This window comes from Aulostomus chinensis, chromosome 21, assembly GCF_037954235.1.
Source record: "Aulostomus chinensis isolate RoL2024-O1b breed Wild chromosome 21, RoL_Achi_v1.0, whole genome shotgun sequence".
NCBI lineage: Eukaryota > Metazoa > Chordata > Actinopteri > Syngnathiformes > Aulostomidae > Aulostomus > Aulostomus chinensis.
In genome coordinates, this window is record NC_141340.1 from 13,533,020 (window position 1) to 13,551,035 (window position 18,016).

The 18,016-nt window shown below is 42.3% G+C and overlaps 1 protein-coding gene across 1 annotated transcript; it reads left to right on the forward strand.

Moving 5' to 3' along the window:
• The first annotated feature begins 1,296 nt into the window (after positions 1-1,296).
• On the forward strand, positions 1,297-17,959 carry ankrd33ba (ankyrin repeat domain 33ba). The gene is made up of 6 exons (XM_086191245.1): positions 1,297-2,072; positions 12,625-12,754; positions 12,928-13,068; positions 14,007-14,148; positions 14,718-14,916; positions 16,268-17,959. Exons 1-6 carry the CDS (start codon positions 1,635-1,637, stop codon positions 16,811-16,813), a joined length of 1,596 nt encoding a protein of 531 aa, XP_086047371.1. The 5' UTR covers positions 1,297-1,634; the 3' UTR covers positions 16,814-17,959.
• The last annotated feature ends 57 nt before the right edge of the window (positions 17,960-18,016 follow it).

An 18,016-nucleotide genomic window follows, 5' to 3' on the forward strand; every position in this document is an offset into this window, starting at 1 on the left:
ATCCAGTGTATTTCTATTCTTTCATGTTTTCTCAAACGTCCATGAAAGAATGTCTCTGGTTGCGTGGGCACAGTCATTTTCATTTAATTTATCTTTAAACACATTTGTATGAATATTTCATGAACTGAAACGGCTCACAAGCGCACACACACACACACACACACACACACACACACGCATCCCGACTCTCCCCACTGTTGATCTGCCTGGTAAATATGAGCCAAGCAATGAAGCCCAATCTGTGTTTCTATTATCTCCGTTGGCTGATTTCCAATAAAAAGAGAGAGGGAGAGGTGACTACACTGAATACACCAAGGCTGTGTCTAAAATAAAGTATCCCACAAACCAAATAAACGATGATGGAAAATCACACACACGAGCTACAGTCATCGTAATAATCCTTTCAGAATAATCTGCTTCATTTGCTGGATGTAAGCGCACAATCTACTATAATACTCTATTATAAAACAGTGCTCTATGGATTATCAATGAAATGAGTAAACATAGGTTGGCACTGCAGTTTTCCTCCATATCATCTTCCCTCACTCTGATGTAGCAGTACTGTAGTTTATTTGAGTAAACCACAAAAAGAACATTATTAATTAACCCGAACAAAATCACATGACACGCACTCACACAAACTGCCGCTCAAGCAACCAGTGGGACGAATGTTTTGAACAAGGATTTATATTTAACACACAAAACACTGACTAAAACAACATATCTGTGATAAATAAAATGACATATGTACATGTGAAGTGCTGAATCACTGTTTACGTGCTTATTTTATGACTCAAAAGGGAATGTAGGCTCAAAACCAATGTTTCTACGGTCTTATTTCTGTAATTTTTCTGACTGGAGAATTCTTGAGAAGAGATAAAATAGAAGAGCCATAAACACTCTGTTGTTCAAGCTGCGTCCCTATGAGGATTTCAAAATAAATGTTGAAGCACCTTTTAATTTATTCATCAGTAGAGATGGTGAGAGTACAGATGTCATCCACTTTTAAATTTATATATATATATATATATATATATATATATATATATATATATATATATATATATATATATATATATATATATATAATCTGACCAAACAAATAAAAGAAATAATTTCATTATTGGGGCTAATGAGTGTAGTTAATCTCTGAACAACACAAGAGAGAGAAGAGAGAGAGAGAGCGTGTGTGTGTGTGTGTGTGTGTGTGTGTGTGTCCCAGTCCCATCTAATCGGATTAGGCGACTGAAGGTTACAGGCTGCTGTCTCTCTCCGCCCAACATGGGACGGGACCTTCTTGTACTCCTCCCTGCTGTCGCTTCACTTTAGGAAGACCCTGCATCGGGGTGTGTTTTACACTCACACCCTGAGCTCTCCAAGTGCTCCAACGTGGTTTTGTTTTGAGGGCGCGCGCAGTGAGAGGACCAGATGATGACTGATGGGTGGCTGCACGCGCAACCCAGTCCACTAATGCCACCCCAGATGAAGGTGTAGTTTGGGCTCCGCTCAGCGATGTAACTGACTTTCCTGGCACGGTAGTTAGCTTCTGGTTCTGCTAGGAGAGACAGCCAGTCCCGATGTCCATGCCAGGCTGCACTCTCCCCCGAGGACAGTGCCCTAGGCTCGGGGGTTAGATGGTGCTGATCACGGACGACAGGGATGGAGGAGGCGCACCGTCGGTCCGGGTCAAACAGCTGCAGCAGCAGCAGAAAACCGGGGGGAGCACTGGTCAAATCCAGCCGACCATAGCCGAGGAGCTGGTCCCTAACTCTGACGACGAGAACTACCTGGGCTCGTGCGAGGATGACGATGATGGAAGTGACGACGACGATGACGACTTCGAAGAAGTTGACTTTGAGGACTTGGACGACAGTCGGAGTATCGCGTCGGACGACTCTTTCTACCCGCCTGATGATGTGTTTGCGGACTCGGAGCGCAGCCCGTCTCCGGAGAGCCCGGAACCGCTCTCCTTCTTCCAGGCGTGCTGCACCAACAACGCGGCCATCGTCCGGATCATGATCCGACATGGAGTGAAGGAGGAGGAGGTCAAGCAGACGGACAGGAATAACAGGGTAGGAAGCACCAGTTGCCTGCAAGTGGAGGAGCGTCAAAACGTGGCCTTGTTGACATCTAGGGCTCAGTTAGGAATCTTTATATCGCATATTTTTGGAGCAAATTACGGAGAAAGTGGAAGGGGCAATAGGTGACCTGTCTTAGGAACACCTTTCAAACAAAAAACGCAACAATCATGACACCTTCCTGCTCTTGACTTCAGTTCCCAATCATCAGACTCAGGAGGGAGTGAAATAATAATTAAGCCTCAGCTTTGGCTGTGGCTTAATCGTCTATTTTGAGATCCGGGGAAAGTGTCTAGCCTGACCTGCTTAATACCTGCCCACTGGCCCCATGTCATGTGACTTACCGTTACTTGAAGGCACATTGACCTGCGTCAACCTCAACAAGGCTGTAAAGTGAATATTGTGGAGTTCAGGAGACCTTTGAGAGATCAAAATATTCCATCATAAATTCTGTTCATTTTCATCATGGCCTGACGCCCGCTTCCTAAATTATGTCTCAAGTCAAGTGCGATTTCTGTAGCAGGCAAACATTTGCTGTTTAAAGTGTTTCAAAATCATAGGAAACACAGACTAGATTATAGTCAGTATTTATCACACCCTTACGCATTATTTCTGACTGAACGCTTGCAGACTGATAGTTTGTGAAGCCTCTTTTTTTCAGTTAGCAGAGCACTTAGATGTCAGTGTGTAAGAGTGTGTGTGATATTTCTTCCAGATTTCATTCGTGGGAGTGCGTGGGGAAACATCTAAAAATAAGACAATGACAGACGTCTACATCAAAGCTGTGTCAGCTGTCTTTTTAAGGCCCAAGTTTGATTTAAAACGCCAACCTTACAAGATGGGTTTATGCTAAGCTAAATATCAGGTAGCAGTATTCATTGACCTCGGCTTCATTCATGGCCGGGGTTCAAAGGGAATTTCATGGGAAGTTAAGCTTGGGAATTTGTTTTTTTTTTTCTCTTTTGTTTTGGCAAAAGAGTGGGACGATTGGGAAGGGGAGAAATCGGAGCGTTCTGGTGTGATTTCACTGTGTTCCTCTGTCACATCATGCATAGTTCAGCAGCATTTTCCATTCTTTTGCAGGAATTTTGAGGCCACATGCAATGAACGCATTAAAATTCAAATAGGCTTAGCCTTACGTTGGCATGCAAACGTGCTCGTGAAAACACAAAACGTCCATGTCTTTCCATGACGAGGTACGAACAGTAACCCCGAAAGATCCGGCTTGATTCCGCTAATTCCAGCGTATTCCCAATAAGTCCCATGCGGAAAATTCTTATCTATTCTCAGAATGACGTTATTTTCTATCTACAGTGCAATCAAAGTGCATGTCCTTTTACACCTTGTGTATTATAATCTCCTGCCAAAGAACTGCAGCCCAGGGCGACAAGAAGAATCCATAATCCATGTGGACGCTTCCCTGACACTAATGGAATTGGCTGAGAGTGAGAGCTCCTTGCTGAAAATTATTCATGCATTCTTGTTGCACAGTGAATTTGTGTTAACTCTGCATTAACTTTCTTAGAAGGAAAAGTTTGCTCGCAGTAGTAAACAAAGATGGAGTGTTTTTTGTTTTTGTTTGTTTTTTTTCATTTGCTTTCCCGGTAACACTCTCCCTGCTGATTTTGTCAGCTGCCAAACTCCGCTTTCATACCTTCAGGCTACCTCGAAATGCCTTCTCTTTCCTTCTTATTTCTACACGTATCCTATATAATTAGTGATGAGGTCATGGAAAGGAAGAGGAGAGTGACATCATTGGAATGTCAAGCTTTCTCCTCTCTTCTTATCTGCCGTGGAACACGCAGGACAGCGGAAAGCACACACTTCCACACAAGTGAAAGGTCAAAGGTCCAGGGATTAATTTGGAAAGCCAAATTACATGCCAGTGTGTACAGTGTGTGTTGTCGCAGCGAGAGACAAAAAGAGCAAGAGTTTTGTTGTTGTAGAGATAACAGGATGTGTGCTTGACCTCAGGGACGCGCACACATCCAGAGACACAATACACACTCACGGTGAATCTGTAAAGCTCATCAGGCTCTGTGTGTGTGTGTGTGTGTGTGTGTTGCTTCGACATCCTGCCACAGATTTCAATAACCTTACATAACATGAAGCTCCATTCATTCATTCATTCATTCATTCAGTCACTCTGGATGAATCATCAAGCGCGTTCTCCAATTTTCAGAATTTGAAACACAACAAAACAAAATATTGGACAATAAAACAAACCAAAAAAAACCAGCAGAAAGTTTCAAGAGATTTGTAATATTATATGTGATTGTGTCAATTTAAAGGAAATGGAACTTGGATTTTTTTTTTAATGTTAATAAGATGCATGTTGCATGCTAGAGTGCTAAAGGTCCTGCACACAGCCATATTATTCCATGCTTGTCTAGTCATGTCCATGTCTTATAATTTGCCCTTCAGCGGGGGGGGGGGGTCTGCATCCCAGCACAGGGGACTGCAGTGTTTTGCATAAAGGAACATCAGCAGATGCTGAAGACGCAGCTGTATGTCATGCAGTGCTACATCACCTGCAGCCAAAACAACCACACAAATTCAGCTTTCAAGTTATACCAAAACTAAAAGTTAGCACAGATGGATTTCCACCACTGTGTCATTTGTTTGGCATTCCAGAATAGGGAAAGAGCCGGCCACGTACATTTAGCTCGGTGCTAATGGTGCCCCGTAAAACAAACAACGAAACTGCCCTCTTTCTCTCCGCTCATCCACCATCACATCAGATGTGACCAGCTGGCACGTCCAGTTGAACCGACCTGCTCTTTCACGTCAGCGCCCAACTGTAGGTGTTTTCGCTTGCTTGTTTTTAGCGTGTTTGTTTTTAACCCAGTTTAGTGTTTGCTGAGGATACAGTTGGATAAGGAAGACGTGTTATACTCGGTGATGCTTGAGAGAGTTGAAACATTTATGGTCGGTGGTCACGGGGCGTCATTAGCTTCGAGCTAAATCTACACGACTGGCTCTTTCTGCAGCCTGGTTTCAAAGTGAAGCGATGTAGCGGTGCAAAAAAAATAATCTTTGTGAGCTCAAGACACCTGTGAGTGCTTGGAAGGTGAAATACACTTTTTGTTGGTGAAGTATCACTTTGAATAATATGATCTTCGTGTTGTGGCATCTGTTGTTGAACGCAGGAACAGCAGCGAACCACACCAAAGTGTCCTCATGAGTCTTTGTGGCTGTGCGAATTCGAGCAAACACACAACCTCAACGCATCACACTGGTACAGCCCAGAAAGAATCCAAGATAAAACACAACCAAAATATCAACAATCCTCCATCACAGCACGGATGAAGGTTGAGACACGCAGAGAGGGGGGGGGGGGGGGGGGGACTGAATTGGTTTATCCTGAAAATGTATATTTTCTTGCTGAAATATGATTGTCACAAACCATCCCTATAACCTTTGCTATTATTTTTACCAGCGTGGTTTGGAAGACTCTTTTCAACAAAGCCTTTGAAAGGTAACAACTTTACTACCTTCCATTGCCCGATGCACTTGTTGAAACCTGATTAGCTCGTATGACTCCAACAGTTGTTGACATAAACAGCCTGTACCCTCAGACGACAGCGAGAAACAGTCTTTTTTAAAAAAAAAAAATAGGGGTGGGGGTGGGGGTATAGTAAGATACTTAGTGGCAAACCACTATCTAGGTCACAGGCAAGAACACGTGTTTAATTCTCCTCGTTTAAGGTTACAGAATATGCTGTCAACCTCAGAAACCTCAGTTCGGTGCAGGGGTGTAACAAAAATCACAGGCACTACCTCGGTCAGGGTTTGCTTTTTTATACATTCGAGGAAAATAAACAAAACATAAAACTGCTTTTTCTCCTCTTCTTATTATTCAAACATAACATGAACCCATAGTTTCCAGTTTTGGTATTGACTAACTGAATGAGAGCGCCAAGTTTCCTCTGTTAGGTGGCAGGCCAAGAGATGCACGATAACACCAGGGCATCATCGGTATCGGCAGATGTTGGTCTTTTTTTTTTAAATATAGAGGCATCTGTCTGATGGCTGACGTTGATGTCAGTTTTGGTGATTGCCTCTCGTTTGTGAGGAGGAAACAATGTGATGAATATTAAATTCATGAGCATTTCTAAATATTTTGGGAAATAAGTACTCTTTTTAACATTCACAATGTTTACATGGGAATGTTACAAAAATCTTGTCATATGGAGACTGGAGACTGGACACTGGAGACACACATCGGGAATCCTGAATTGTTTCCCACACACAAAACCTTTGCAGGGTCCGTATGAATATGAAGCCTTAGCCTTACTCCTGGTTTTGTCCCAAAGATGAAGCTGTGTCAAGTGAGACACACATCGGGTTGATCTTTGTTGTTCTAAGATAGACTTATGTGTGTGTTGTTCCTTCTTATGTCCAGTATCAAATTAGTGTGTGTCCTCAGGGACCTCAAACCCTGTGTGGAAAAGGAGTGTGCTCCTCTCTCAGTGAATCCAATAAGCTGTCATGTTCACATAAAAACACAATAAATATACACAAACCTAAACACACAGAATCTAATCAACTTATGTGAGGCTGCCCCCCCCATCCGCTGTTTGTCTCCCTTCTCTCCCTCACCCACACACACACACACACACACACGCATCCACACACACAGTTCTCTCCCTCTAGAACACTATCAAATTTTCCACAGTGGGTGGGATCAAGAGGCAAGGCAGGACAAAGGCAGCATGTTTCACTCTCCCAAGCTAATGCAACAGGCAATAAAGTTGACCACAGTGTCACACAGATGGAGAATGACTGACACACACACGGAGCATCAGGCTGACAGGCAAATGGTCTAAATGAGGCACTGCCGGGGGGAGAGAGAGAGAGAGAGAGAGAGAGAGAGAAATTTGGCGCTGCAGATGGTAGCGCGTATGATGCTGGTAGCAAATACAGATGAGTGGAAAAATCAAAGTGACAGTCATACACATCGGATTTGATACAGGCGCTGAGCTGCAGACAGAAGAGTTAACGGGGAGGCTATTGACGAAAACATGGCCGAGTACAACTGTGTCGGTGCTGCTGGTGCTAATCTAGAGTGGATTTGCTTCAGTGTGCACGTGTGACAGAATTTTCCCTCTAAGACACAGATTTTTAAATGTCTTTTACACGAGTGATTACTGACAGAAAAAACTTGTAGATTTAGGCAAAAATGACAGACATTACAGGGGGATTAAATAATTTTGACTCTGTTAGCAGTGCAAATCTGGAGGTTTGTTTGTGGATCCTTGATCGGATGCTTTGAACCCGTGTGCACCCCCGCTTTCCTCCACTGCGGTGTAGTAAGCCCAGGTAGACTTGGTTCTATTATTTAAGATAGAATTTGCTTTATTTCCTAGCTACCCTCTCAATTCATTTCAGCCTATAGGAGCTTAAGGCTCTTCGGTATGTTTTGCTGAATACGTTATTATACGGTTACATTTGGGGAGACAGTTGAAATTGGTCTTTTCTGCATCTGGGATTTGAAAGGTGACATGGGTGTTGTGTCATCCATATTGGAGCCAGTCAATACATAGCCTCAGCTGTAGCCACACGATTGCATCTCTCTCTCTCTCTCTCTCTCTCTCTCTCTTTCCCTCCCTCTCTCCCCGTCTCAATGACTGATACGGCTAAGCCTTTCTATTCCAAGCCCTGGATATTCCCCAGATTACTCTTTGTGTCGGTGTGTCTGCTGTGTATGTGGGTGTGTATGTGTGTGAGTGTAGGCTAATAAATTGACCAGAATTTGTGTGTCTATGGTCACATTTCAACACAAAACTTGTTTGCACATCTAACTTTGACAGTCAGAATTTAGATATCATTCGATTGCGCCCCATACATTTGTGCGCTCTTGTGGATGTGAATACCGGCTACCTGCTGGTGATTTACTGGTCCTAATTTTAGGTGTTCACCATATGTTGCATCAACATTGTTTGCAGTATATTTATTATCAGAAAATATATCACGTGGACTGTGAATGCACTGTCTGCAGTCTTCCTTGTCCTCAACTACGAAACCCATGTTTGGTAAAAAGCACCACACACTTCAGATTGAAACAAAACCGGTGTAACAAAAATAAAAATGAGAGTGTAAACTAGTGAGGCTAACAAGTCTCTTCTTTCAGAGAAGAATATAATCGGACCAGTATGTTTGGGGGCTTGTTAGAGTTGACTTCAAAATCACAGACGCTGCAAAGCTGTGTTAAAGAGGTGGCTAAAAGCTATTGTTTGTCGCCAGCCTGTCTCTGGCTTCTTTTACCTCACTCTTAATCCGGGTCATGGCACTACTTTAACCTGCTTTGTGTAACAAGAAGAAGACTTGACTTGAACTCTTAAACATGGGCATGAGAGTCAGGCATGCTAGCAAGGAGGCTAAAACCTTTGGGTGCTAGCGTTTGCTGCCAGCATGTCTCTAGCTACGATCACCCTCACCTCTTGTAACCTCACTGCTAATCTGGGTTACTGCAACAATGTAACATACCTTGTGTAACGACATGACTTGAACTCTTAATTTACGGTCAACTGAAATCGGTTAGCAAGGCTAGCAAGGAGGCTAACACCCATGGGAGCCGCCCTGCGAGCAGCTGTTCCACAGTCATAGTCAAACAGGCAAATAACCCCCACAGGGCAGTTTAGATGCAAGCCTTCCACTTTATACTACATTATATTTGACGGGCTATATTAATGTTGAAAGAAAACTGCACTTCAATAAATGTTTGGCTCTGCATTAACTTTGGGGATAGAAAGCTCATAACATTTTATGAAGGCAGCTGCAATTCAGTGTAATGGGACAGAGGAGATTACAGTCAGGGAGGACATATGTGTCCATCAGCGTGAAGTAATGAAAGCTTTAAAACTGCCATAGTCTGCATCTTCATTTGGCCTACATGCAAAACACATAATCCCCCCCCCCCTCCAAAAAAACAACTATGAGTAAAGAAAGCCTCCCTTCACTCTCAGTGCTGTCATACCTGCAAGCACACATGCAGCAAGCTCGCACTTACCTCTCTCTGATGATTGTTTGGAGCTGCCAGGTAGCCTGGTTATTTTTATCCCTTTGGCCTTCCAGTTAGTCATCGAGTGGGTTCGATTGCCGTTTCAATCACTGCAATTCATGTGAGTCTTTCTACTTACATGACGCCCCTAGCTCGGATTGTTCTGTCGCCACTCGCCAACATGAATATGATGGCGCCTGTTGACCGAGAACCTGAGAGAAAAAAGGTAACAAAGAAGTGAAATGATAGCGTTTGCGCTTGTGCGTCAAAGAGGTTCACACAGAAAATGGGCTGTTGTTGTCTGCGGGCTGTAAGCTTGCCAAAGAATGCGTGTTTGTATTGAAACAAATATCAAACAAATCTCGTGAAAGTGGACTTTTTCTCCAGGATCTACAATTACTTTTACTTCCCGGGACCACGTTTTCACTTCAAAACTCACAGTTCTGACAACGCTTATGTGCTAACATCCAGCTGGCTGAAAGCCTGGTGTGTTGTGTCCCCAAAAGTTAATCTCTGTCTTCCAGGTGAAATCACTTGTACAACACATGCACGATAAATACCGCAAAGCATTGTTGTTTCAACTGTTAAGAACTAAACTGAGAGCTCACCAACACGGCTCAAATATGATTCTGACAAGTTATTCATGATGAATATGTCAGGGAAGAGGCTGTACCACTCACACAGTATTGACTTAGTATGATGCTCAAACTGATTCAATTCAGTCATTTACTTTTTAAAAAATTTTCTCTTGCAAGGATGAAATATAAATGCACATCGAAATCTTTCTCCTGTCACACATTCTGTCGCAGTAAGTTTTATGTGTGTGTGTGTGTGTGTGTGTGTGTGTGTGTGCGTGCGCGTGTGAAGGAAAAGTGGATATAGACGAGGCTGCCAGAAACTTTATGCATCTTTCGCAAACCTTCAGGCCTTCTCTGTACCGCCCTTCAGTTATTATTCATTTCAGCCAGACATAACTTTCGAACACATCCATAGCAGAGTCTGACTGAATAAGTTTGAGGAGTAACACAGCGTGCCTGCCTGGAAAGTGAGATGGAACACCGATATTGCTGAAAGGTGCGGGGCATCAAGTAGATTTTATGAGCAGAGAACATTGTGTCATTGAAGCGGAGTCCTGAATCTTGAGGTTCCGTTAAGTACTGACCAAACTGTAACAAGCCAACGAAGTAGGAAGTCTGAAATGATTGATTGGAAGTCTGATTTATATTGAACTGATATCACATGGGATTAAATGTGGACCCTTTTTTTTTTTTTCTGGAAACGCAGACAGCTCGAAATTAAATTACATGTCTCGATGAAGTAGCGACAAGTAACAGAACCTTCATATTTGTGTTGTAACTTGTGCAGGCAGTGATTAAATGTGTTTTCTGAGGTGGTTTAGGCTTGACAGACCTTTCCGCTGCATCTGGCTCCAATAAAGAGTCCCAGTTTGATCTCCTATCTTGCTAATTAATAGCTTGCTGTGGAAAACATGTCGTCTGACTTTGTTGCAACTTCAAGCCTTCTGATTGCTCCACGATTACTCTTTCCTTGTCCCTCTGAGGGCAAGAGGACCGACAGAGACTACATTTTTAATATAGAACGTATTACATTCCAGCAGCAGGAAAATCACAGACTATCATGATATCAGTGTACATCAGCCGTATAATATACTTTCATTAGAGTAGATAATAAAATAAATACATGGATATAAACTTGCTATATCTAGTACTAAGGAAGTAATACTGCTATGCTGTTATCTTGTGATAACATGAACCTTGCAATCTCTTGATAATGGGTTCATTAACATTGATGGAATGAGATAATTAACTTGTTAACTGCAGGGCAATTAACTCATTACCACAAAACAACAGGCATTTTCACGAGATAGTTCGATAATTATCACGCAATGATCAGATAGTATCACGAGACAATGAAATAAGGGAACGCATGATCAGCCGACTTTGTTGTCTTAAGATAGAAATGCGTTTTCAAGTACAGCCTTCCTCTGATTCAAGAGGATTTCAAAATACAACTACAAAAATAGAACATACATTTACTAAAAGTACAAGAAAAGACCCTGAGATTGTGTTTTGATTCAGATTGTTTTAGCAATTTTCCTCAAATCGGTACCAGTCAAAGAGAAATAATTTGTAAAAGTCATTCTCCTAACAGCAGTACTTTCAATCAACCTTTGACTGAAGTAGGACACAGTTAATTGCGTGTAGAAAACTGATAGTGAGTGTTGCATATATTTCCACGAGAGTCATTTTAGCCGAATGACAATTAAAACACGTTGAAACTGTTAGTCCTCGCTTACTAATTGGGAAACATCTGCACTCTGATAATGATCCTAAATGGTGCTGTAATTCCATTTTATTACGAAATGAACTGAAAGAAATAAAGCTTTTACACTGTGTAGGTTAATGGCTCCTTAAATAATCCTGGCAGTTTCAGAGGACTGAATTCGGAGCTATATTTTTGAAAGAAAACTCAAGAGTTCTCTTTGAAGGCGGCACAAACGGCAAGATCCAGTACGTTCAAATTTTAACGGGGGGGAAAAAAAAAGAAAAGAAAAACAAAGCCTCGCACTCGATGATTGCGCAACAGTTCCTCCACACGCTCTTCTGATTCAGCGGCACCTCAGCTGAGTCGAATACGGTTAGAAGCGGGGTTCTTTCTCAATTGCTAATGGAATAAAGCAAACACAGCTGTGACAAAAAGAACACACTTTTAGAAGTCAAGTAGAAAAAAAACTATGAAGTGCACATGTGGTGGTGTGTGTAAAAGAAAATACAGACAGCAAACATCTACGGTTAACCAACTATGCACTAACTGCAGGTGTCTAGTTTCAAGGATCAACATCTAAGTCGCCACTAATTGGACCACTGCAATTTGCAATGAAATAACACGTATGGATTCTTCAGGTCTTTTTACACAATGTTTGTTATTTTTTAATTACTGGCTTCTTGTAGGAATCAGCAGTTTTCCGCCAAAGAGAAATATATTCCTTTTAAAAAAAGAAGAAAGTCTTAACCTTTAGATATATAAGTGCATTAAACAGACGGTCGATGAGAATTCTGTGTGCAGCCTCTCTCAAATCTTTGCGCTGTCTGTGCAGGTTAGGTCAGTTTGTCTTGGCTTGTGACATTTTCACCTTCTGGAAAGTAATTTTATAGGAGTTTTCCCAGCTCTCTCTCTCTCTCTCTCTCTCTCACACACACACACACACACACACACACACACACACACACACACACACACACACACACACACACACAGAGGGTTGTCTGACATGAACTCTTAGACACAAAAGTACATAACATTAAATCGGAGTCAGCATATTTTTCTATTTGACCATGGTTCAGTTCACGGCAGATGTCACATTCCTTCCCAAATATTACATTTAAAGATGCACAGAGGGTGAAAGACACCGCCGCAATTGTCTTTTCTCACCCGTATGTCAGCATTTTTGCTGTTGTCAAATCTTGACTCCGACTTTCCCCCTCTTCTGTCTAACTCCTCGCTTTTTTGCGTGTGTCTCAGATAGGGCTGCTGGTTGCATGTTACCAAGGTTATGTGGATGTTGTCATAGCGCTGTCTCAATGCCCCCATCTGGATGTGAACTGGCAGGACAGCGAGGGGAACACAGCTCTCATCACCGCTGCACAGGCAGGTGAGTCCCACCAATACACGCACCGACGGACAGTGTGTACTTAAAGAGAAGCTCAGTCACACACACACACGTACACGTGCACACACATGCACACGCACACACAACCACACATACATGTATAATACTGGTCGACAGTCAAATCATCTGTTGCTGTGTTGTTGTTGTTTTTTAAGGCCACATAACAATCACCAACTATCTGCTCAACTACTTTTCCGCCTTGGACATCGAGAGGAGAAACTGCCACGGCTTCACGGCTCTGATGAAAGCGGCCATGCAGGGACGTGTGGAATGTGTGCGTTCGCTTATGATGGCTGGTGAGGAAAATGTCCGTTATTATTGAAAACAAAAACAAATCACGTATACAGACGCGATCTAGTCGTCCCTTCCATTAGTTACTTTATTCCTCGTCGATTTATTTTATATCAATTATTGAGCAGTTAGAAATGAAACTAACTGCAACAAAACTTAAAAGATCTACACAGATCTATGAAATGACCTTTTCTGGTTGATTTTTGTTTTTTGCTACACTCCAGGATTAAAGCTGCAGGTCTTGGGACAGAGAGGCACAAAGCACCTTTTAGCCATCAGTCTCCATCTTCTTGGGTCTGTGTGTCCTAAAACAGTTTTCAGCTTGTTCGTCCATTTGTCCCATTTTTGTTAACTCAGTCTTTCAGAAATTCTTTGAGAGGAATTTCTTCTATTTTGTCACAAATCTCCATTCAGACTCAAGAATGAGCTGACGGTGGTGAGAGGTCAAGGTCACATGACATGAGCACGAAATTTGTGGAACGACTTGAGTTTCATTAAATATGGTGCGAACATCTGTTGGACTTAAAGATGAAAGGATTATATTTTGGTGGTTGAAGGCCAAAGGTCAAGTTCAATATGACTGCACTTACGCAAAAATACAATTCTGGTCACATTGCTACAATAAACATTCACAATGACTACAACAAAATGTCACACCAGTGTCTAATAAGATGAAATGATAAAGAGGTGACATTTGACTACAGCCAAAGGATCAAAGGTCAGTTTCAGTTTGATGCTCACGTTAAAAAAAAAACAACAACCCAGGAACAACACACTTTTCTGGCAATCACCTCAGTCACATCTTTTTTTCTCTTTTTTAAAAAAATAAACTCAATTAAATCTGCTTCATTTTCTATTGAGAATCTGGACAAACCCGACTGTAACTGTAACTGGACCCCTTAGCAGGGAATGACAACGGTTTCTTCTGCCTCACGTCCCGCAGGAGCTGCTCTCAACGCGAGAGACTTTGGTCGCCACTTTACCGCCAGAGAGTGGGCCTTGTTCACAGGCCGGTACGAAACTGCCTGGGTGATGACACGGCTGACGGAACGACCCTGTCCTCTCCAGTTCACTGATACATTTAGGTAATAAACTGTAATGCTGCTACATCTGGAAAATCCCATTGCCGTATTTGTTCAGATAAACTACTCTCGCCTGCCGGTAAAAAAAATAAATGATGCTGATTAGCATCCTAGCTGTGCTGGTAAGGACCGGAATTATCAGATATGTGGTTAGACTCCCTTCATTTACATTTATTTGCATTGATTTCACATTTAACTCAGATCAGAGTGCTTACATTATTCACACAATATCCTAAACATCCTTAAAAAGACCATAACGTGATTAAGGCAGTGCACCACAAGCTCAGAAATACAGACACGGGCGGGAAGATATGCAAATTAAATTCAAATAGAAATTTTTATGACACAGATGATTTAAGTGCAGCGCACTTAAAAAAAATGTAAATGATTGTTCATAAGATCTGTAAAAAAATAAGCATCTTCCTTTAAATGTGGAGAATACGATTTGTAGGCCCGCTAACAATCATTGTGTAACATTTTCTGAGAAGATTATTTCACAATGAGAATCTCTTGCAGTTCAGTCAATCAGTGTGTCCGAGGGCAGTGGATTTATTTTGAACTTGATCTCTCAGTCTAGAATGGCCCCCGCTAGCATCACTGGTGGCCAAATCCCAGGAGCCCCGCGGCTGTCTGAAGCGCTTATCTGACACCGTGCGGAACATCTTCAGCATCGCAAATGTCACCAACCCCGAGGATGACGGCGTCATCGACCACATGGTTTCTGTTACGACTGCCATGAGGAGCCCCTTCATTGCCGTGGCGTGCCATACGGTGAGAGATTGAAATAGTCTTTGAAAACAAAACAAAAAAAGAGGAGGGGGGGGGGGGACACACACGATATCAAGTTGTTGAAATTCACACTCTCCTGCCCACTCTGGCTCCCTACGTCGTAAGCTCGCATCACTGTTCAAGCACATCTCGGTCAACTTCCTCTCTTACTTTTCGGAGAGCGAATATTTTTCAAATAGAAAGCAAGATAAGGTGAAACAACTTTTTATGAAAAGGATGATTTTTTTTTTTAAAGCTAGACAGCCTTTAAACTCCTCTGTATTATTCATAGCGGTGCCTGCCTGCCTGCCTGCCTGCCTGCCTGCCTGCCTGCCTTCCTGCACACCCTCAGGAGAATTCATGCACATTTTCCTATCTTAGCGATAAATTCTTGTTTAACATGGTAATCGCCTTCCTACAGTTGTGTGTTCTGCATTAGTGCAGAAATTGGGTTTTAGTGGTTTTCCATTAGTCGAGGTCTTTCATCACTGCTTCACAAGTGATATGAAGAATGTGAATTTTATGGTCAGAATGCCTTTAAAGCAGTATTAGTTTGTGATAATTTCAATTCAGCTAAATCAAATTCTAATTCACATTGAATGTAATTATTAAAGGATTTAAGGACATTGTTATGAAAGCAAGGGTATTAGTTCGGCATTTCTGCAGTCACAGAATGGGATTCAGCATTTCAGTGCTTTTTATTGAAGCAATACTTTGCCTGAAAAGGTGCATTTTGTCTTTCAAGTGCTCACAAATGTCTTCTCCTCCTGCATCACTTCACGCAGATGAGCCAGGTGCATGCATTCAGCTTGAAGCTAACGGTGAATGACAGCTACTAAAGGCACAGTAAGGCATATAATCTGGGTCTTCTTTATCGAATTGTATGCTCAGTAATCCACAAAAAAACAACAACAACAACAACACTGTGATTTGAGCAAAAAACAAACTATTTACAGGAGAGCTGAGCTGGGAGTACTACAGTTTGTTGGTTTTTCTGATGCACTTAAGCGTTCGTAAAAGAACATTTTTTGAGCAGTTTTGCTTTTGGTAGCCATCAGTCACCATTAGCTTCAAACTAAATATATGCACCACCATTAGCTTCAAACTAAATATATGCACCACCATTAGCTCCAAACTAAATATATGCACCACCATTAGCTTCAAACTAAATATATGCACCTGGCTCTTTCTGGGGTCACAAGCAGTGATGCAGGACGGAAAACATCTTTTGAATAAAGCTATTTGTGAGGACTTTAAATAAAATACAATACTTTTCGGAGAAAGAACGGCTTCAATGTTTGCAAATAGTAGTTCTGTTATAAAACTTCTTAAGAGGGAGTGCATTTTGTTTTAGGTGTGTCCTGACAGTCCGGCAAGCGTTGGCAAAAGACGCTATGCAGTTCCAGAGATCGTCCGCCAGCAGCGTGCCAAGGAACTTCGCAACGTCAACCCCGACAGGCTTGGCACCAACCTCAGACTCTTCCAGAATTCCCGGGTTACTCTGGTGGCTAAGATGTCACCTGACCGTAGGGCCAGCCTTCAGCCTCAGAGTCTGGTGCCCCGACAGAGGAGCTCCAGCCTGGGCATGATGGCTCTACACGAAGCCATGGATCTACGAAGGACCAGCCTGCTACCCATGCACATGGTGCTAAGGAGGAGCAGCGTCAGGCCAGGGTTCCGCATCCCGAAGGTGAGGGTGTCCAAGGCTCCCACACCCACTTATGAACCAGAAAAGGTGCGCAGGAAGAGCAGTGCCAAAGATGGAGGTGGGCACCTGCTGCAGATCCCAAAGTGGCGCTATAAGGAACTAAAAGAAGAGCGGAGGAAAGCCGAGGAGGCTGAGAGGAGGAGGCTGGAGGCTCTAACCAAGAGACACCTTGCTGCCGGGAAAAGGAAATAGTATCACTGCCTCAGAGGATGAGATAGACGCTAAACATAAAAAAAGCTTTGTGATTCACGCTGAAAAAGCAGTGAAGTTGTGGACATTGTTAGCTCAGATCTTTTCTCTACATCTCATGTGCTCAGGGTGAGCCTCCAGTTACCAGCAGTGTGTCTAGTCTGGCATCCTTAACTGAATTCCAGGAGAGGATGTCAGACAGGGCGGCCGGAGCTTGGCCGTTTGGAGGCGCACGACGCTCAGTATCCTCTGTGACATCAGATATTGAAAACCCAGGGATTTGATACTTGAAATGTTTTTAGCTAACTTATTTTTCTTATTTATTGATCATTAAAGCAGTCAAGAAGGCCAAGTTTATATTTTGTTATGTTTGGGTGCTCGGCACTAAGGTGACACATTCACCCACATTCTGTCTGATTCTCACCGCAGCAGAATCAACGTTCATCTTCCAGACAGAAGCAATTTATTAAAGATGTTAGAGCGTAACATCTTCACAACACTCTGTGGAGAACACCATTGAGCTACTAAGCTTTGCATAGAATGTGATGAGGTTTGACAAAAAATATATTTTTAGATGCTCTTTGTTTCGCTGACAAACCGATGAATGTATTTTGAAAATGTATTTTATATTAGAGATTATAACGCTTTTTAATACGTTTGATTTTGTATTCAACGTGATCTCTTTTTTTTTTCACATTAACAACTGTATTTTCTAGCAGTCTTAATGTTTTTAGAAATGTGGTTGTGATTTAACACTTAATTACCAGCTGGGGAGAAAGCTGAAATGACATCCCCGATGTTTACATAAAAAACAAACAAACACGTAGAACACTGGTTATATTAGTAATGAAGCATCACGCAGCCACAGAGCCTCTTACATGTGCGTTTCATGGCGTATACGGTGATGATGATGATGATGGTGATGATGATGGCGACGACGACGCAAGTAAAATAAACACTTCCGCTTACAGTGACTTTGGCTTTGATTGAGCCAAATATTGACACTTTAATGAAATATGATGTATTTTGGTAATCCAACCTTGAAGTTGGCATCATCATGGGTTCCCTTGACCAAAACAAACCAATGGGATTTTTACATTGGATTTGGGGTTCTTGCTGAAAATAAACTCTGTGGTGAGCAAAAGTTGCGAGACGTACTTGTTTGTTTTTTTTTTGTGTGTAAATGCAATTGTTCGAGGAACAACG